General features: G+C 39.7%; 1 protein-coding gene across 1 annotated transcript in view; it reads left to right on the top strand.

Annotated features, from left to right (window-relative positions):
• Positions 1-13,125, top strand: part of ampd1 (adenosine monophosphate deaminase 1 (isoform M)) — a 47,958-nt gene extending 34,833 nt beyond the window's left edge. The window contains exons 10-15 of the mRNA XM_061889703.1: positions 7-133; positions 3,038-3,201; positions 10,102-10,222; positions 11,552-11,725; positions 11,788-11,898; positions 12,909-13,125. Coding sequence (XP_061745687.1) covers positions 7-133; positions 3,038-3,201; positions 10,102-10,222; positions 11,552-11,725; positions 11,788-11,898; positions 12,909-13,064 — 853 coding nt within the window. The 3' untranslated portion in view covers positions 13,065-13,125. The remainder of the gene's footprint in view (positions 1-6; positions 134-3,037; positions 3,202-10,101; positions 10,223-11,551; positions 11,726-11,787; positions 11,899-12,908) is intronic.
• The last annotated feature ends 8,609 nt before the right edge of the window (positions 13,126-21,734 follow it).

Here is a 21,734-nt window from a genome sequence, read left to right as displayed (position 1 = left end):
CTTTAGCGACATCTTCAGGGCCAGGAACTTTGTGCCCCACTTTGGAAAGATGTTGGAGAACATCTTCCTTCCTGTCTTTCAGGCCACCATTGACCCAAAGTCCAATCCGGACCTCAGCATCTTCCTCAAGCATGTGAGCTCAACCAATAGTTCATCACATGAAAATGTCCTCCAACTTGGAGCATTCATGCAGGGTGACCAAAGTGTGGCCCGAGGGTCTTTTGCGGTCCGCGGCAGTTTCTAAACGTACCATTCAAAAATAGATAAATACAAAACTGAAAAATGTCAACAGGTAAAAAAAAAGTTGAAATGTTGATTTTAATAGCACAAATCTGTCATGAAGGCTGCTTTTTTGCTTGAAAACGGTCATTGTTTTAAAAATAATAATGCATCCAAATCAATGTTGTAATGAATTATTGATATATTTACGTTTCCAATGGCTTCATATTAAACATTACACTTTGAAATATTTTTAGTTTGCCATCTTAAAACATACTTGCCAACTCTCCCGAATTTTCCGGGAGTCTCGAAATTCAGTGCCTCTCCCGAAATTATCCCGGGACAACCATTCTCCCGAATTTCTCCCGATTTTCAGCCGTCCTCTCTTCGTCCATATAAACAGCGTGCTGGCCCAGTCACATTATAACATCTACGGCTGTTGGAGAGTGCACAACTGCACACAGAACAAGAAAGAGACTATTATATATGTCTCCGTCATTCATAGATTTATCTATAACCCATAAAGTAGGCAGGAACGGAGCTATTTCTCAGCATGTGTTTATGCTAGCCGGCACGTTAATACACTGACACACAACATCCGTAATCCCATCATGCGTTGCTTCAAAACTACGGCCAGTAGTAATGTCCAAAAAAAGATAGTGACAAAAAATAGAACTCAATCCTAAAGTCACTCCTGTCCTGCAAATTAAATGTCACAGATGCTGCCCATACATATGCACCTTCAAAGGCTTTGCTACTGGTTGCTAAGAATTGCACTTTTAAATACAATGAGTAGAGAGGAGTGTGTGTATATGTGTAAATAAAGGAACACTGAAATTCAAGTATATATATATATATATATATATATATATATATATATATATATATATATATATATATATATATATATATATATATAATGAAATAAATACTTGAATTTTAGTGAATTCTAGCTATACTCCTCCCCCCCTTACCCACCACCCCCCATCTCCCGAATTCGGAGGTCTCAAGGTTGGCAAGTATGTCTTAAAAATGTTCAATGTTTTTACTTACATAGCGCTAAATTACGAGGGCTACACACGCCACAACGCCATTCTCGGCTCAAATCCCACATCAGGGCAAGAAAAAACTCAACCCAATGGGATGACAATAAGAAACCTTTGAGGGGACCTCAGAATTGTAGTGACTTACTTTACATAAATTATTACAATTTGAATTATTTTTCGGGGAAATATACTGCATATTTTGTGTGTTTGCATTGTTAAAAAACAGTTTTATTTTACAGAAAGGGCATTTAAAACACAAAAACATAAAATATATGTAAAAACTTATAATCAACAGATAGATCTGATGTTATCCAGAGATTTGCCTGTTGAAAGTAAAAAAAAAAAAGAAAAAAAAAAGAGACGAACACTTTAATGTGTGGGACCCTTTTGGATCTCTAGTAATTTTACTTGGATTTTCTTTTTTTAAACTTTTAATTGCTCATAAGATTACAATGCATCAAAATCAATGTTGTTATGAATTATTGACATACCTAAGGCTCCAAATACTTCATATGAAATATCCCAATTCGAAATATATTTTTGGGAAAATATTCCATATTTTGTGTATTTGCATTGTTAAAAAGCAAAGTTTTCTTTGACAAAAAAGGGCATTCAAAACATTAAAGAACATAAAAACAACTGAAGATGATCGCGAGACTTGAGTGTCGAAAGTATGGAAAAAATTAGGTTTTAAAAATAAGTAATGCAATTTTTTTTACTTTCCACGTTTATGTCTGTAGGTCAACTTCAGATCTATCCATGAGTTTTTTTTATATTTTCCATGTTTTTTCTGTTTGTTTTACGCCCTTTTTGTCAAAGAAAACATTATTATTCATATGGCAAACGCACAAAATATGCAATATTTTCCCCCAAAATATTTCAAAGTGTAATATTTAATGGTGCATTAAATAGGTCAATAATTGTAGCCATGGGCCACAAATGACCCTGGCCCGCACTTTGGACAACATTGCCCCAGAGTATAACGTCTAAAAAATGTGGTGCATTTCTTACGCACGATAAAGCCTCTTAAAGATATATTAATTTGATTGTTACGATCAAAGTAATCATTTTGCGCAGAAACTTCTCGCATCGATTTGGACAATTACCAAGAACAAATTTAAAGTCATGGTAAACTGCTTTTATGAGAATTAAAAAATACTTAGGAAATAGTTGTGACGTAAAATCTAACTATTTTACAGAAAAAAGATGGAATTTTGCAACCTGTGTAGTTTTTTTAAATTATGTATATTTCCTCGATTATATACGTTTATGCATGGAAAATAAGGAACATTTTGTTTTGATAAAATGTCTGTAATAATGAGTTATAATGTTAAACTAACTTCAAAATAAAGTGGATAAAATAGGCTAACAATTACTGGTAAAACCAGGATAATGTTTATATTTACGGTATACTCCTTCTATGATCGAGAAAGTCGTGTTATGGCAATATTCTTTTGTGTTGCCCCCACTATAAATAGCATAAATTGTCTTTAATGCTTTTCTTGCTAACGTCAATGTTGACACCGTGACTTATTTCTCATAGCGCTTATTAATAGCAGCAGGATTACAAATTTCAAACGTTCTTAAAAAAATGCATTCTTGTTTTTTTCATTGGCAAAAATAGAGCAATATTACCATTTGTGTTATTGAACTATGCGGTGATCGATTAAATGCATCACCTTGTTTAAATGTAATTTGCCAGAATAATTGAAAAGAAATTGCAACGACAATAACGTGCGTGCCACAATCAGTGTGTGCCGTCTGCCGCGTAGGTGACAGGTTTTGATAGCGTGGACGACGAGTCCAAGCACAGCGGTCACATGTTCTCCACCAAGAGCCCCAAACCAGAGGAGTGGGACTTGGAGAAGAACCCGTCATACACGTACTACATTTACTACATGTACGCCAACATCGCCGTGCTCAACCAGCTCAGGAGGTGAGTGACACACCTTTTATGTTGAAGCGTTTTCTCTTGTTTGCACACTTGTTGATCAGTGTGGGTGTTGACATTTATGTTGTTGATGATCAATGTTGTATTGGAAATGGTGTAATCAAGCAGTCAAACAAAATGGTCTCTTTTAATTATTTGAAAACTTTTACATTTCAAAAAGCACAGGTCACAATCATAGCAAAGTATGTAAGATATGTGCAACAGGAAGTATTAAGGTTATTGCTTTTAAGTTGAATACAAGGTGAGAGGGAGGGAGAGAGAGCATGTGACGCAACACATTTATTATCATCATTATTAGCGATAACACTGCTAACATTAAAAATATTGAACAATCACATGTATGTAGAAAATAACAAACACGACAGCACACAGTGTTATTACTAAGACAGGGGTAACACAGTGTTGTCACTATGACAGGTGTAACCGGGGTCCAGCGGCCGTGTTCATTTATTGTTTTTATTGTAGCATAAAAAATGCAGATGGCTTTAAAACGCCACAATACTCAGTCACCATATTTAAGTACCCAAAATAAAGACTCGACATAAATATAAATTCAATCAGATCAGAAACATTGGAGGAAACGGGATTAAAACCCGATGCTAACCGCCCATAGAAAATACATGGGTACAGCTAGTAGCTACTATTAGCAAACAAATTCACTTACCAACTCGGCTTAATATCTCAACAACGACACATTCTTTCGTCACAACTCGGCCCTGATGGTCGGCACCTATAAGTTTACAAATGATTGTAAACTGTTGGACGGTTGTTTTTACGATATGCAGGCAAACGACATCTTTAAAACATACCGGCTTCAGATGTCTTCAGGCCCAGCCGAGTAGTGCAAGAATGATCTCTGGGATCACTAGCGCCCTCTACCACCAAGAGGCCGGAGAACAGGTGCCTCACATAGTGGGTCTTCGCAGCTGTTTTATGATTGCCCAGCACAAGAAATACGTTACACACATACAGTTGTTGACAAAATACACTGTACATTATATACCTCAGCTAACTAAACTATGGAAATGTATAATATAATTCATATAGTAATACGGTCTTACTGCACAGCAGCCAGCAGTTAGCCAAGTCATTGCGCAATCCACAGGGATTGCGCTGGTAGTGTTCCCTCCAACGCAGAAAACAAGCTGGAGCGGTGTGCAGGTAGGATTAAAGTTTTAATTATTTTAAGGCAGGATCAAAACACAAAACTGAGGATGCTAACAAGCGTGGAGCTAAAAACAAAAAACTAAATTTCACCAAGGGTGAAAAACGGGGAATACTAGTGTGTAGAACAATCACTACAGCGAGGAGAAAAACCAGGAGAACATTTTTGCCTTTAGCAAACTTTGACCCAACAACTAATGCTGGGTGACAGAAAACTATAAAGGGGAGTAATTAACCAAAACACCTGGTGGGAACAAAGACAGGTGAGGAGGATCAGTGCCCATGGAAACCAACAGTAAACAGGGAAAGAGGGTGCCCCCAGGAAACAGACTAAAACAGGAAAACTACCAAACATAAATCATGCCATGATCTGGGTGACGGATCATGACAAGGATACTTACATGTGTTCCATCACAATCTGAGTGTTGAGTGTGCATGTTTATGTTTAGTGTTGATGTTGAGTCTTGATGTTTATGTTGAGTGTTTATGTTCAGTTTTTATGTTACTGTAAATACTGCAGTTTGTAATGGATAGTGCAAGGATAGTTGCATGTTTTCCATCACAATCTGGTGTTGAGTGTGGATGTCTGTGTTGAGTGTTATTTATGTTAAGTGTTTATGTTGAGTGTTGATAATGATGTTACTGTAAATACTGCAGTTTGTAACGACACTGCAAGGATACATACATGTTTCAAACACAGAGTGTCGAGGGTTAATATTTATGTTGAGTGTTGATGTTTATGTTAGGTGTTTATGTTAAGTGTGTTGAGTGTTGATGTTTATGTTGAGTGTGGATGTTTATGTTGAGTGTGTTTATGTTAAGTGTCTATGTAGTGTTGATGTGTATGTTAAGTGTTTACATTGAGTGTTGATGTTTATATTAAGTATTGATGTTTATGTTGAGTGTTGATATTGAGTGTTGAGTGTTGATGTTTATTATGTTTGATGACTTTATGCAATTCTTTAGTAATAAAATTGAAGTCATTAGAAAGGAGATTAAAGACAATGCGTCCCAGCTACAACTGGGTTCTATTAACACTGACACGATTGTATATACGGCGGATACTGCCCTCCAAAATAGTTTCTCTTGTTTTGAGGAAATAACGTTAGAGGAATTGTTACAACGTGTAAATGGAATAAAACAAACAACATGTTTACTTCACCCACTTCCTGGGAAACTGTTCAAGGAGCTCTGTGTATTATTAGGTCCATCAGTGCTAAATATTATAAACTTATCACTTTCCTCGGGCACTGTTCCCCTAGCATTCAAAAAAGCGGTTATCCATCCTCTTCTTAAAAGACCTAACCTCGATCCTGACCTCATGGTAAACTACCGACCGGTGTCTCACCTTCCCTTTATTTCAAAAATCCTCGAAAAAATTGTTGCGGAGCAGTTAAATGAACACTTAGCGTCTAACAATCTATGTGAAACCTTTCAATCCGGTTTCAGGGCAAATCACTCCACGGAGACAGCCCTCGCAAAAATGACTAATGATCTATTGCTAACGATGGATTCTGATGCGTCATCTATGTTGCTGCTCCTCGATCTTAGCGCTGCTTTCGATACCGTCGATCATAATATTTTATTAGAACGTATCAAAACACGAATTGGTATGTCAGACTTAGCCCTGTCTTGGTTTAACTCTTATCTTACTGATAGGATGCAGTGTGTCTCCCATAACAATGTGACCTCGGACTACGTTAAGGTAACGTGTGGAGTTCCCCAGGGTTCGGTCCTTGGCCCTGCACTCTTCAGCATCTACATGCTGCCGCTAGGTGACATCATACGCAAATACGGTATTAGCTTTCACTGTTATGCTGATGACACCCAACTCTACATGCCCCTAAAGCTGACCAACACGCCGGACTGTAGTCAGCTGGAGGCGTGTCTTAATGAAATTAAACAATGGATGTCCGCTAACTTTTTGCAACTCAACGCCAAAAAAACGAAAATGCTGATTATCGGTCCTGCTAGACACCGACCTCTATTTAATGATACAACTCTAACATTTGACAACCAAACAATTAAACAAGGCGACACGGTAAAGAATCTGGGTGTTATCTTTGACCCAACTCTCTCCTTTGAGTCACACATTAAAAGCGTTACTAAAACGGCCTTCTTTCATCTCCGTAATATCGCTAAAATTCGCTCCATTCTGTCCACTAAAGACGCTGAGCTCATTATCCATGCGTTTGTTACGTCTCGTCTCGATTACTGTAATGTATTATTTTCGGGTCTCCCCATGTCTAGCATTAAAAGATTACAGTTAGTACAAAATGCGGCTGCTAGACTTTTGACAAGAACAAGAAAGTTTGATCACATTACGCCTGTACTGGCTCACCTGCACTTAAGATGTGACTTTAAGGTTTTACTACTTACGTATAAAATACTACACGGTCTAGCTCCATCCTATCTTGCCGATTGTATTGTACCATATGTCCCGGCAAGAAATCTGCGTTCAAAGGACTCCGGCTTATTGGTGATTCCCAAAGCCCAAAAAAAGTCAGCGGGCTATAGAGCGCTTTCATTTCGGGCTCCACTCTGGAATGCCCTCCCGGTAAAAGTTTGAGATGCCACCTCAGTAGAAGCATTTAAGTCTCACCTTAAAACTCATTTGTATACTCTAGCCTTTAAATAGACTCCCTTTTTCGACCAGTTGATCTGCCGTTTCTTTTCTTTTTCTCCTGTGTCCCACTCTCCCTTGTGGAGGGGGTCCGGTCTGATCCGGTGGCCATGTAGTGCTCGCCTGTGTATCGGCTGGGGACATCTCTGCGCTGCTGATCCGCCTCCGCTTGGGATGTTTTCCTGCTGGCTCCGCTGTGAACGGGACTCTCGCTGCTGTGTTGGATCCGCTTTGGACTGGACTCTTGCGACTGTGTTGGATCCATTATGGATTGAACTTTCACAGTATCATGTTAGACCCGCTCGACATCCATTGCTTTCCTCCTCTCCAAGGTTCTCATAGTCATCATTGTCACCGCAGCCCACTGAGTGTGAGTTTTCCTTGCCCTTATGTGGGCCTACCGAGGATGTGGTAGTGGTTTGTGTTGTGCTTTGTGCAGCCCTTTGAGACACTAGTGATTTAGGGCTATATAAGTAAACATTGATTGATTGATGTTAAGTATTTTTGTTAGTGTTTATGTTGAGTGTTGATGTTCATGTTAAGTGTTTTTGTTGAGTGTTGATGTTTATGTTGAGTGTGGATGTTTATTTTGAGTGTTTATGTTGAATATTTTTAATGTTTATGTTGAGTGTTGATGTTTATGTTTAGTATTGATATTTATGCTAAGTGTTTTTGTTGAGTGGTGATGTTTATGTTGAGTGTGGATGTTTGTGTTGAGTGTTGATATTTATGTTAAGAGTTTATGTAGAGAAGGGTGGGCAATTTTTACCGGGGGCCGCATGAGCAACCCGAGCACTGCTGGAGGGCCACATCGACAATATTTCAATTACATTTTACTCAATGTGATTAGCAACACTAAATTGGCCCTAGTGTGTGAATCTGAGTGTGAATGTTTTCTCTATCTGTGTTGGCCCTGTGATGAGATAGCGACTTGTCCAGGGTGTACGCCGCCTTCCGCCCGAATGCAGCTGAGATAGGCTCCAGCACCCTCGCAACCCCGAACAGGACAAGCAGTAGGAAATGGATGGATGGATGGATTATTTTTGATGTACTGTAAGATTAATAATATAAATAATAATAATTTCATTTAACCTAACTTAATTCATACAAAAGCAGATTGCTTTTGATGGTTTTATTTTTAACACATTCTTACACAACCCTTCCTAATGTGTAATACAATGTAAAAATGTCAATTTCTGCACAGGGTTAATTTCTGTCACTTTATCCTGCATCCTCTATAAAAGTCCAACATTTTTCCTCTTCAGATTTGGACAACCATCGGTTGTCACACCTGCCAGCTTGTCCCATTTCAGTCCTAACATGTCCAAACACGCATTTACCTCTGTGAACAAGTCAGTACCTGTGGTTGTCTCTTTTATTGACTGCATGGTTGCCAGCTCCTCCGTCATTTGAAAGTCTGTAGTTATCCCACCTAAAAAGATGAGGAGCTGGGCGGTGTCATGTGCATTGCAGCTCTTACCCAAAGCCAACGACAAACAGTCAAAGTCGGCCATTCTGTTCTTCGGCTGAAGCTCCAAGTTTCCAGCGATGGTCTCAACCCGCCTCGTTACAGTGCATTGGGAGAGTGACACATTCTCAAATGCGCCCCTCTTCTCCGGGCATATCAGCGCAACAGAGTCCAATAAGAACTCCTTGATAAACTTTCCGTCAGAAAACGTTTTCCTTTTTCTGGCGATTTTGTGAGGAATGACGAAACTTGTCCTGACGGCTGCATCCCTAGGGGTGTGAAATTTGTCAAAAATTCCTTGTTGGTTTTTACAGTTTTACCATCAACACATCAGCCTCCCTTGCGCACTCTTCATCGGACATATTCCGGTATTTTTCCTCGTGCTTCTTCGTGTAGTGGCGATTCAAATTATATTCTTTAAACACAGCAACCTGTGTACCACAAATTAAGCACACGACTTTACCTTTAATTTCTGTAAAGAAATACTTGGCAGTCCATGTCTTGTTTAAAACACGGCATTCGTCATCAACTTTTCTTATTTTAGCGTGAACTGACATCTCGGGGGTAGCCGGGCATCGCTTGTCGCTGTGCACCTTTTCTCACAGATTACACACGGACATACGTCCATAAATACAACTTTTCAAAATAAAAATAGCACTGTTGTATTGCACGCACGACATAGATGTTTTTTTTTTTTTTAATTATTTTTTAATTTGTGATTGCCGCTGTTCACATTCACTCACAATCACACACGCGCATACGTCCACACAGAAGTAATACGAATAATGCTTTTCAAAACAAAAGCAGCACGGTTGTATTGCACACTCGACATAGATACTTTTTTAAATGTATTTTGTTATTTATGATTGGCCTCACTCGGGCCGGACAAGGACGCACCAAGGTCCAGATGTGGCTCGCGGGCAGCAAAATGCCCAGGCCTGATGTAGAGTGTTGATGTGTATGTTATGTGTTTAGGTTGAGTGTTGATGTTTATGTTGAGTATTGATGTTTATGTTGAGTGTTTGTTGAGTGTGGATGTTTATGTTGAGTATTGATATTGAGTGTTGATGTTTATGGCAGGTGTTTATGTTGAGTGTTGATGTTTATGTTTAGTGTTTTGTTTGTGTTGATGTTTATGTTGAGTGTTGATGTTTACCTTGAGTGTTGATGTTTATGTTAATATTACAGGTTTTTGTTGAGTGTTGATGTTTATGTTCAGAATTTATGTTGAATGTTGAACCTGAGGGTTCCTGTACAATCCCCACCTTCTACCAACCTCGTCACGTCCTTTGTGTCCTTGAGCAAGACACTTTACCCTTGCTCTGGATGGGTCCTGGTTAGCGCTTTACATGGCAGCTCCCGCCATCAGTGTGTGAATGGGTGAATGTGGAAATAGTGTTAACGCGCTTTGAGTTCCTTAAAAAGGTAGAAAATCGCTATACAGGTATAACCCATTTACTATTTACATGTTGATTTTTATGTTGAGTGTTTATCTTAAATGCTTTTTTATGTTTATGTTGAGTGTTTTTTGTTTATGTTGAGTGTTGATGTTTCTGTTGAATGTTTTTGTGTTGTCTTAAGACAGTGTGTTGTGTGTTTATGATGCTGAGTGATGATGTGTTGCTTGCAGAGAACGCGGGATGAACACCTTCCTGTTTAGGCCACATTGCGGTGAAGCAGGCGCCATCACTCACCTGCTGGCTGCCTTCATGACGGCTGACAACATTTCTCACGGCCTTAACCTCAAAAAGGTCAGAGTCCATTTTTTCCAAAATACAATAATTACACTTATTATTTTCATTCATTACAGTATTGTGATAGCTGAATGAAAATGTTTAAATTAATAACAGAATTGAAGTGAAAGGGAATAATATATATGATTTATACAACATCAAAACATAATTTTATCAATCAAATTCAACTTGTTACTCATTTTCATTTAAAAAATATTACCTTTGGTTTATTTAAAATATGTTACCACTATATCCTATTTTATATACAGTAACACATTAAAAAAAATAAAATGATATAAGATAAAGCAGAACATAAAATAATGTAAAGTAGCGTAAGAGACAAAAAAGAACATAAAAGCAACAAACCAATATATATATATATATATATATATATATATATATATATATATATATATATATATATATATATATATATATATATATATATATATATATATTCACGGTGGCAGAGGGGTTAGTGCGTCTGCGTCTGCCTCACAATACGAAGGTCCTGCAGTCCTGGGTTCAAATCCAGGCTCGGGATCTTTCTGTGTGGAGTTTGCATGTTCTCCCCGTGAATGCGTGGGTTCCCTCCGGGTACTCCGGCTTCCTCCCACTTCCAAAGACATGCACCTGGGGATAGGTTGATTGGCAACACTAAATTGGCCCTAGTGTGTGAATGTGAGTGTGAATGTTGTCTGTCTATCTGTGTTGGCCCTGCGATGAGGTGGCGACTTGTCCAGGGTGTACCCCGCCTTCCGCCCGATTGTAGCTGAGATAGGCGCCAGCGCCCCCCGCGACCCCGAAAGGGAATAAGCGGTAGAAAATGGATGGATGGATGGATATATAAATATATATATATATATATATATATATATATATATATATATGTATTTATATACATATATATATATATATATATACATATATATATATGTATATATCTATATATATATATATATGTATAGATATATACATATATATAATGTATAGATATATACATATATATAATGTATATGTATGTTTATATATATGTATATACATACATATATATATAAATACATATATATACATATAAACATATATATACAGTATATATATATATATATATATATATATATATATATATATATATATATATATATATATATATATATATATATATACATATATATATATAATGTAAATAAAGAAAATTGATCTTGATTTTAGTGTTTTTTTGACTTATTTCATGTTGTCATTGCAAAGAATGTAGAAAATAATGAAATATTTTCATGAATATTTATTTTCTATTATTTGGCTGATGGACAGTATTTTCTGTCAAATCTTGTATTCCAACACGGGCAGAGTCCGGTGCTGCAGTACTTGTACTTCCTGACCCAGATCCCAATCGCCATGTCCCCCCTAAGCAACAACAGTCTGTTCCTGGAGTATGCCAAGAACCCCCTGCTGGAGTTCCAGAAGAAAGGCCTGGTGGTCTCACTGTCAACTGACGACCCGATGCAGTTCCACTACACCAAGGTCTCGCATTAGCGGCCTGCCCAGTCTCGCCTCGGCCCCCGTGCTGACCTTTGTGTCCCCAGGAGCCCTTGATGGAGGAGTACGCCATCGCCGCTCAGGTCTTCAAGCTCAGCACCTGCGACATGTGTGAGATCTCCAGGAACAGTGTGCTGCAGAGCGCCATGTCCCATGAGGTAGCACGCCTTTAAAACTTCTGACCTGGCAACTTTTTTTTACCATAAAATCCACTATTGTTTTCACAGTGTCTTACTGTAATTGGAATAACTGTTAGCCTTTTTCTGCGACTGAGCTGACAGTTGTATTTATTGTAAAATCCACAATAGTTTTCACAGTGTCTTATTGTAAATGGAAAAATACTACCACTGTCATTTTGATGGGAAACTTTGGGCGATTGACCCCAAGAAAGATTTTCTTACTGTAAAATCTATGATTGTACAGTGCATTACTGTAAATGTTAAAAAAATGCAATCACTTAAATTTTTTGCAGTAAAATACTAGACACTGGGCTAAAAATGATCTTTACTGTAAAATCGATCATTTTCACAGTGTATTACTGTAATTGGAGTAGCTCTTCCATTGTTATTTTGACGGTAAAAAAAAAACTGTCAGCTAAAATCTCTGGTTATTGACAGTCCCTTACTGTAAATATAAAAATGGTACCACTTCTGTTCTATTGGTAAAATTTTTACGACTGAGTTGCTACTTTCTAATCGTAAACTCTATGGTTGTTTTTACAGTGCATTACTGTAAATGTAAAAACAGGACCATTGTTACTGTAATGATAACATTCGGGCGACTGAGCTGCCAGGTTTTTACCCTAAAATCTTATGATTTTAAAGTGCATCACTGTAAATGTAAAAAAAGCAATTACTTATTTTTTTTACAGTAAAATATTGGACACTGGGCTGCGATTGTTTTTAAACCGTAAAATCCACGATCGTTCTTACAGTGTATTACTGTAATTGGAATAACTCTTCTACTGTTATTTTGATGGTACAATTTTAGCTTCTCAGCTGCCAGTTTTTTACCATAAAATCTACAGTTGTTTTACAATATAAAAACGGTACCACTTCTGTTCTTATGGTAAAATTTTGGTGACTGAGCAGCTAGTTTCTAATCATAAAATCTGTGGTTGTTTTTACTTTGAACTCCCTAAGAACACTTCTGGTGTGTGTGTGCGCAGGAGAAAGTTCACTTCCTGGGTCAGCACTACCTGAAAGACGGTCCCGAGGGCAACGACATCCGTAAGACCAACGTGGCCCAGATCCGAATGGCGTATCGCTTTGAGACCATGTGCTACGAACTGAACCTCATCAAGGAGGGCCTGAAGACGGACTAAATGAAGGACATGGCGACTCTGTAGTGTCCTCTTGGTCATGCAATAAAACGAGGAAAATAAATGTTGCTGGGCGTTCTTTGACGCTTGATGAGTGAACCAATTTGCTATAGCAACATGACTGCTTGACGCTAGGATCCTACTCGGGATGTAACTATATGAACATTTCATACCAATTTAATCGTGGTGGTGTTGAACATGCTAAAAAAGGCACTCGTACATCCATGGCCGTCTTCTCCAGTGCATTTCTTTGAATGGAAAAACAGTACCACTAGTATTTTAACGTAAAATTCTGCCGACTTTTTTTTACTGTGAAATCTACACTCCCTGTTTTTTTACAGTGCATTACTGTAAATGGAAAAACAGTACCACCGCTATTTCAAAGCAAAATTCTGCCGACTTTTACCGTGAAATCTATGCTCCTTGCTTTTTTTACAGTGCATTACTGTAAATTGAAAAACAATAACACTGGTATTTTAATCCAAAATTCTGCCGCCTTTTTTTACCGTGAAATCTACTCTCCGTTTTTTACAGTGCATTACTGTAAATGTAAAACAGTACCCTTGGTATTTTAACACAAAATTCTGCTTACTTTTATTTACCGTGAAATTTACGCCCCCTGTTTTTGACAGTGCATTACTGTAAATTGAAAAACAGTACCACTAGTATTTTAACGCAAAATTCTGCTGACTTTTTTTTACCATAAAATCTACGCTCTGTTTTTTTTTTACAGTGCATTACTGTAAATGGAAAAACAGTACCACTTGTATTTCAATGCAATATTCCGCCACCTATAGAAGTACAACCCATTTATCATTTAGATGATAAATGGGTTGTACTTGTATAGCGCTTTTCTACCTTCAAGGTACTCAAAGCGCTTTGACACTACTTCCACATTTACCCATTCACACACACATTCACACACTGATGGAGGGAGCTGCCATGCAAGGCGCCAACCAGTACCCATCAGGAGCAAGGGTGAAGTGTCTTGCTCAGGACACAACGGACGTGACGAGGTTGGTACTAGGTGGGATTTGAACCAGGGACACTCGGGTTGCGCACGGCTAATCTCCCACTGCGCCACGCCGTCCCAAATCTACTCTACGTTTTTTACAGTGAATTACTAAATGGAAAAACAGTACCACTGGTATTTTAACGCACAACTCTACTGACTTTTTTTTTCTTTAACGTGAAATCTACATTCTGTTTTTTCACAGTGCAAAAACTGTAAATGGAAAAACAGTACCACTGGTATTTTAACGCAAAATTTTGCCAACATATTTTTTTCCGTGAAATCAACGATTCCTGTTTTTTTTTTTTTTACAGTGTATTACTATAAATTAAAAGACAGTACCACTTGTATTTTAAGGCAAAATTCTGCTGATTTTTTTTTTTTTACCGTGAAATTTACACTACGTTTTTTACATTGCGTTACTGTAAATGAAAAAATGGTACCACTGATGATTTTACTTCACAGTTCTGGAGACTGAGCTGTCAGGTTATCGCAGTAAAATCTAAAGACTTATTTGCAGCATTGCCCTGTGGACACGCCATCAGTGACTGTGCAGATTGAAAGAGGTCGGTATGAACATAATTTGCATTTGGTAGCCACCCTTTTGCGTCCCAAACAAAATGACACTAGGGGACAAATTTGTTTCGTGGCCTCCACTTTGGCCATCCCTGCTCTAGATCCATCTTACAGTAGATCTATCTGTTAAAATAAATCAGTTTTATGCCCTTTTGGTCAAAGAAAACTGTTTTTTATAGCAAAACACAAAATATGCAACGTGTTCCCTCAAACAATGTCTAAAGTGCAATGTTTGATGTGAAGTAATGGCAGCCTTAAATATGTAAATCATAACATGGATTTTGATTCATTACTACTTTTAAGCAATAAAAGTTCTAAAATAAATCCCACTAATATTATTGCTGATCTAAGAAGGTAACTGTCACTTACTGTCACTTGACAGTCACATGACAGTCAAGTCACAGTCACATGAGTCTCATGACAAGCACATGTCAGTCACATGACTTGTATTGATGTATATGAGTTTTACTAGAAATGTGCTTTTTTAAGGTTTGCAAACACAACTAATTGTTTTTTACTCGATATGACAGTAATGTTCTTAGAATCCTGAGATAATGCGAACAAAGCAGTAAAACAAACAAGCAATTTGTCTAATAATGCCTGTATTATTGTATCTTTGTGAGTTTTACTAGAATCATGTGCATTTGTCAGGTTTGCAAACACAAACATTTGTGTTTTACTCAATATGACAGTAATGTTCTTAGAATCCTGAAATGTTGCGAAAACAATACAAAAAAAATTCAAGCACAACTCCTCACCCAAATATACAAAATGTCTTAATGCCTATATTAATATATTTGTGAGTTTTACTAGAAACATGTGATTTTGTAAGGTCTGCAAACACAAAATTTAGTTTTTTATTTAATATGACAGTAACGTTCTTAGTATTGTGAGATAATGCAAAAAAAGCAATAAAAAGTATTCAAGCATAACTCTCAAACCAAACATGCAATATGTCTAATAACGCCTGTATAAATGTATATTTTTGAGTTTTACTAGAACTATGTGCTTGTGTAAGGTTTGCAAAAAGAAAAAATATTTTTTACTCAATATGACAGTATTGTTCTTAGAATCCAGAGATAATGCAAACAAAGCAATACAAAAATTAGACAAGCATAACGGGTACTCCGGCTTCCTCCCACTTCCAAAGACATGCACCTGGGGATAGGTTGATTGGCAACACTAAATTGGCCCTAGTGTGTGAATGTGAGTGTGAATGTTGTCTATCTGTGTTGGACCTGCGATGAGGTAGCGACTTGTCTAGTGTGTACTCCGCCTTCCGCCCGGTTGTAGCTGAGATAGGCTCCAGCGCCTCCCGTGACCCCGAAGGGAATAAACGGTAGAAAATGGATGGATGGAAATATTTTTTTTACTCAATATGACAGTAATGTTCTTAGAATCCCGAAATAATGCGAAAAAAGCAATAATAATCCATTCCAACTTAACTCCTAAACCAAACATACTAAATGTCTATTAATGCCTAAAATAATGTATCTTTAAGAGTTGTACTAGAAACATGAGCTTTTGTAAGGTTTGCTAACACAAAAAAATATATTTTCTTACTCAATATAACAGTGTAACTGTAATACTAAAAATGAAAGATATAAAAACATAACTATAAAATCAAACATGCAATATGTCTAATTATGCCAGTATTAATGTATCTATGTGGGTTTTACTAGAATCATATTCTTTTGTAAGGTCTGCAAACACAAAAATATTTTTTTTACTCAATATGACAGTATAACTGTCACATTCAATATGTAAAATATGATAGAAGAGAGTAGATATTTACTGTCATTGTGCATTGTACAACGAAATGGCAAGCAAACTCATTTAGTGCAAATTAATAATGACACATACAAATCATACAAACATTGGTACTTAGATAAATAGATACAAATAAATACATAAAAAACATAAAATACCAAGTACACAGCTCATTCTTTTTCATCCTTCGTGTTCAGCAACACTATAGCTCTCGGGTAGAAAGTGTTCTTGAATCTGTTTGTCTGGCATTTTATTGTCCTGTATCTCCTGCCCGAGGGCAGCAGTTCAAAAAGTTTATGTCCGGGGTGAGATGGGTCCCTTATAATGTTTTGGGCCTTTTTGAGTCACCCGGCACTCTACAGTTCATCTCGGGAGGGGAGAGAGCAGCCATTGATATTCATGGCAGTTTTTATGACCCTCTGAAGTGCATTTCTCTCTGCCGCTGTGCAGCTGGCATACCATTCACATATGCAGTATGTCAGCACAGTCTCTACTGAGCAGCGATAGAAAGACAAACAGTTTTTGTGACAGGTGGTTCTTTCTGAGGAGTCTCAGAAAGTAAACTCTCTGCTGTACTTTTTTGATGTGTCACTGAGGTTTTCACACTCCACGACAGGTCTTCCCCGATCTGGATGCCCAGGAACCTGAAGTTAGAGACCCTCTTCACATAGTCCCCGTTTATGCACAGTGGTTGAATACATTCCTTTTTTTTCCTCCGGAAGTCCATAATCAGCTCCTTCATCTTGGTAATGTTACTGACTAGGTTATTTTCCCTGCACCACCCAGTCAGCCGCTCTACTTCATTTGTGTAGGCAGACTCCTGAAATAATGTATGTTTGTGAGTTTTACTAGAAACATTTGCTTTAGTAAGGTTTGCAAAAAAAAAAAAAAGTTGTTTACTTAATATGACAGTAATGTCCTGAGATAATGTGAAAAAAGCAATGAAAATGTATTCAAACATAACTCCTACACCAAACATGCAGAATTTCTAATAATGCCTGAAAAACTGTTTATTTGTGAGTTTTAAAATAAACATGAGTTTTTGTCACCACCTCATCGCAGGGCCAACACAGATAGACAGACAACATTCACACTCACATTCACACACTAGGGCCAATTTAGTGTTGCCAATCAACCTATCCCCAGGTGCATGTCTTTAGAAGTAGGAGGAAGCCGGAGTACCCAGAGGGAACCCACGGTGGCGACTTGTCCAGGGTGTGCACCGCCTTCCGCCCGATTGTAGCTGAGATAGGCAGCAGCGCCCCCGCTACCCCAAAGGGAATAAGTGGTAAAAATGGATGGATGGGTGAGCTTTTGTAAGGTTTGCAAACACAAAAAGTTTTTTTTTTTTTTTTTACTCAATATGACAGATATATAAACATAACTCCAAAACCAAACCTGGCATGGTTTGAAAAATGGCGGTATTAATGTATCTATGTGAGTTTTACTAGAATTGGGTGCTTTTGTAAAGTTTTCAAATACAAAAAATTTGTTTTTATTCAATATGACGGTATAACTTTCATACTAAATATTAAAGTTAAATAAACATAACTCCACCGCCAGACTCTATTACCCCTAAACTCCAGACAGCTGCCATGTGGGAGCGGGAGGGGAAGTCAACCACGGCCATCTGCGCCCCCGGCCTGTCGATCACTCTGAAGTTTTAGGGTTGCAAAGCTAGATACCAGTGGGTGATCTGGGCGTTGGCATCCTTCATGCAGTGAAGCCACTGTGGTCCGAGCACAGGCCGAATGAGCACCCCAGGAGGTAGTACCGGAGGGCACTGACCGCCCACCGGATGGCAAGGCAATCCCTCTCCACCATGCTGTACCTAGTCTCCCGGTCTGAGAGTTTTCGACTGATGTACAGCACGGTGTACATCAGTCGAAAACGTTAAAATAACTCCAAACTCCAGGCTGTTTTGTCGCAAGCAGTGCCCAGCCGATCCAGGAGCTCGTCGACCCGGGCATTGGGTAGGCGTCAAAACGTGACACTTCGGGACCTGCAATAAAGCACAAGGATGAATAAAGGTCCAGGGCTGTGGAACTGGCGGGCCCGCCGTGGACTGTGGCGCGCGCAACCTGTGGCGCGTTGGGACATGCGAAGCAGAAAAAAAAAAGAGAGAAGAGTCACTCTGCGCCTCGCGGTGCACCGCCAGATAGTCCTCTGCCAATGTCACCGCTGCTGCCAGATTTTGGGGCCGATGGTAACAGACCCAGGCCTATGTCCGTGCCGGGATTGCCTCCAGGAACTGATCGAGGACGAGCCATTCCACCACTTGACCGTCAGCTTCCTCCGGCTGCAGCCATCGCATCGCTGTGTCCCGCAGCTGCTGCCTTAGCACAAATGGGTGGTCCTCCAGTCCAAGTCACAGCAGCTGGAACCGGCGTCGGTGGTCCTCCGTGGTGCAGCGGATCTGGTTCAGCACCACCCACCTCAGGTCCGGGAAGTGCACGCGGGAGGCCGGCGGTAGGCTAAGCGCCGCTCGCTGCACCTACCCACCAACAGCGGCATCAGGTGCACCACCCACTCTCCTTCAGGCCATCCACACGCCGCCGCCGTGGCCTCAAAAATGTCTATAAAGGCCTGGGGGTCCTCTATCTCCCCTATGCGCTGATCGAGACGGCCGCTGATGTTGGAAGCGACGCCATCGACTACAAAATCTGGCTCTGCTGGACCACCTGGCTTTGGACCACCTCCAGCTGCTGATGACCGGCCGCCATCACCGCTGCGAGAATCCGCGGCAATGCTGCCAGGGAGTCGGATGCTGCCATCCTCGGCACTCAGGTACGTTGAGCGCCAGATGCGTGTGTCTCGCTCTGCTCTCCAGCATGTGTCTCTCTCTCGCTTCAACTCCCAGGAACGTGCCCCGCCCGGCTGCTGCTAATAAGGGCGACATGTGATTAGCTAACCAGTCCAAGCTAGGCAATCCACTCACCTGCGGCTGGCTTCCAGGCTGGTCCTTACACACCCCAATACACGCCCCCCTACACAAAAAGTCACACTCAATATGACAGTTATTTAAACATAACTCCTAAACCAAACATGCAAGATGTCTAATATTGTCTGTAATATTGTATCTCTGTGAGTTTTAAAATAAAACATATTTTTAGTTAAGTTTGAAAAGACTTAAATTTGTTTTTTTTATTCAATATGACAGTAATATTCTTAGAATCCTGAGATAATGCGAGAAAAGCATTAAAAAAGTATTCAAACATAACTCCTAAACCAAACTGTTATGATCCATGTTCGGATCATACCCATGTTCTTGTTTTTTTTCATTTTGGTATCACTCTGTTGTTTGACGTCCTTATTTCCTGTTTGCTTTGTCACCATGGTTGTTTATTAGTTCCACCTGCTACTCTCTGTTCCCGCACACCTGTTACTATTGATTGCTACCTTATTTAAGCTCGCCCCTTTTTGTTGTTCTGCCTGGGATCCTAGTTTGGTTTCATGCAACTGACGAAGAATTGCTTTCCATACTCCCTAGCTCTCGCGCTGCATTTTGTTTATTCTAGCTCTCATGCTAATGGTTTATTTTCCCTTTTTTGTGCCCTTGTGCCAAGTTTAGTTTATTTGTTTGTATTCCTAGCTTCCATGCTAGTGCCATTTGTTTGCCTTTTTGCTTAGCTCCAGTGTTTTTGTTTTAGCCTGTTTTGAGTTAATAAATCTTTATTTTTTACCTCAAGCTGTGTTTGAGGTAAAATCTACGGAGGAACAAATGCCGGCTCAAGCTTCACAGTAGGCTCTTAGCAACAAAGAAAGGTTCTTCCGCGTCAGACAGCCACGAAAGACGTCTTCGATGAAGGCACGTGGATGGTGCTCCGAGCGTTAGAGGCTGAAACTCGCCGATGCGAGACAGATGATGACATGATTTGGGGCCCGGATGGTTACCTGGTCCCGATTTATGCCTCCTGGTCCGGTGAGGTCCCTTCCCGAAACGCTCGCACTCGTCAGAAAGGCTTCGTCTCGCGTCCACGACTTCATCCTCCTGAACACAGCCACCAACAGGCAGCACAAAATCCCTCTCCACAGTTGTTTGGTGATTCCATTGCACACTTTGCTAAGTGTTTCACGGACTGGGCTAAGTCTCAGTTAGAGACCGGCGCAGATTATGTCATTTCGTCGACGCCCCCCCAGTGACGTAATCCCGCCCACCGTTGATAACATCATCGACGATGAGTTTTTTTTTGAAGACCCTCACTCACAGCAACTCTCTACTGACTTTAACATCAATAATAATCAATCAATCAATCAATGTTTATTTATATAGCCCCAAATCACAAATGTCTCAAAGGACTGCACAAATCATTACGACTACAACATCCTCGGAAGAACCCACAAAAGGGCAAGGAAAACTCACACCCAGTGGGCAGGGAGAATTCACATCCAGTGGGACGCCAGTGACAATGCTGACTATGAGAAACAGCAGCGAGAGTCCCGTCCACAGGAGACCATCTCAAGCGGAGGCGGATCAGCAGCGTAGAGATGTCCCCAACCGATACAGGCGAGCGGTCCATCCTGGGTCCCGACGAGCGGTCCATCCTGGGTCTCGACTCTGGACAGCCAGTACTTCATCCATGGTCATCGGACCGGACCCCCTCCACAAGGGAGGGGGGGACATAGGAGAAAGAAAAGAAGCAGCAGATCAACTGGTCTAAAAAGGAGGTCTATTTAAAGGCTAGAGTATACAGATGAGTTTTAAGGTGAGACTTAAATGCTTCTACTGAGGTAGCATCTCGAACTGTTACCGGGAGGGCATTCCAGAGTACTGGAACCCGAACGGAAACGCTCTATAGCCCGCAGACTTTCTTTGCACTCTAGGAATCACTAATAAGCCGGAGTCTTTTGAACGCAGATTTCTTGCCAGGACATATGGTACAATACAATCGGCAAGATAGGCTGGAGCTAGACCGTGTAGTATTTTATACGTAATTAGTAAAACCTTAAAGTCACATCTTAAGTGCACAGGAAGCCAGTGCAGGTGAGCCAGTACAGGCGTAATATGATCAAACTTTCTTGTTCTTGTCAAAAGTCTAGCAGTCGCATTTTGTACCAACTGTAATCTTTTAATGCTAGACATGGGGAGACCCGAAAATAATACGTTACAGTAATCGAGACGAGACGTAACAAACGCATGGATAATGATCTCGGCGTTTTTAGTGGACAAAAGGAGCGAATTTTAGTGATATTACGGAAATGAAAGAAGGCCGTTTTAGTAACGCTTTTAATGTGTGACTCAAAGGAGAGAGTTGGGTCGAAGATAATACCCAGATTTTTTACCGAGTCACCTTGTTTTATTGTTTGGTTGTCAA

The sequence above is a fragment of the Nerophis ophidion genome, linkage group LG27, assembly GCF_033978795.1.
Source record: "Nerophis ophidion isolate RoL-2023_Sa linkage group LG27, RoL_Noph_v1.0, whole genome shotgun sequence".
Lineage (NCBI taxonomy): Eukaryota > Metazoa > Chordata > Actinopteri > Syngnathiformes > Syngnathidae > Nerophis > Nerophis ophidion.
Note: the sequence above shows the minus strand (reverse complement) of the source record. Positions and strands in the feature narration are given on the sequence as shown.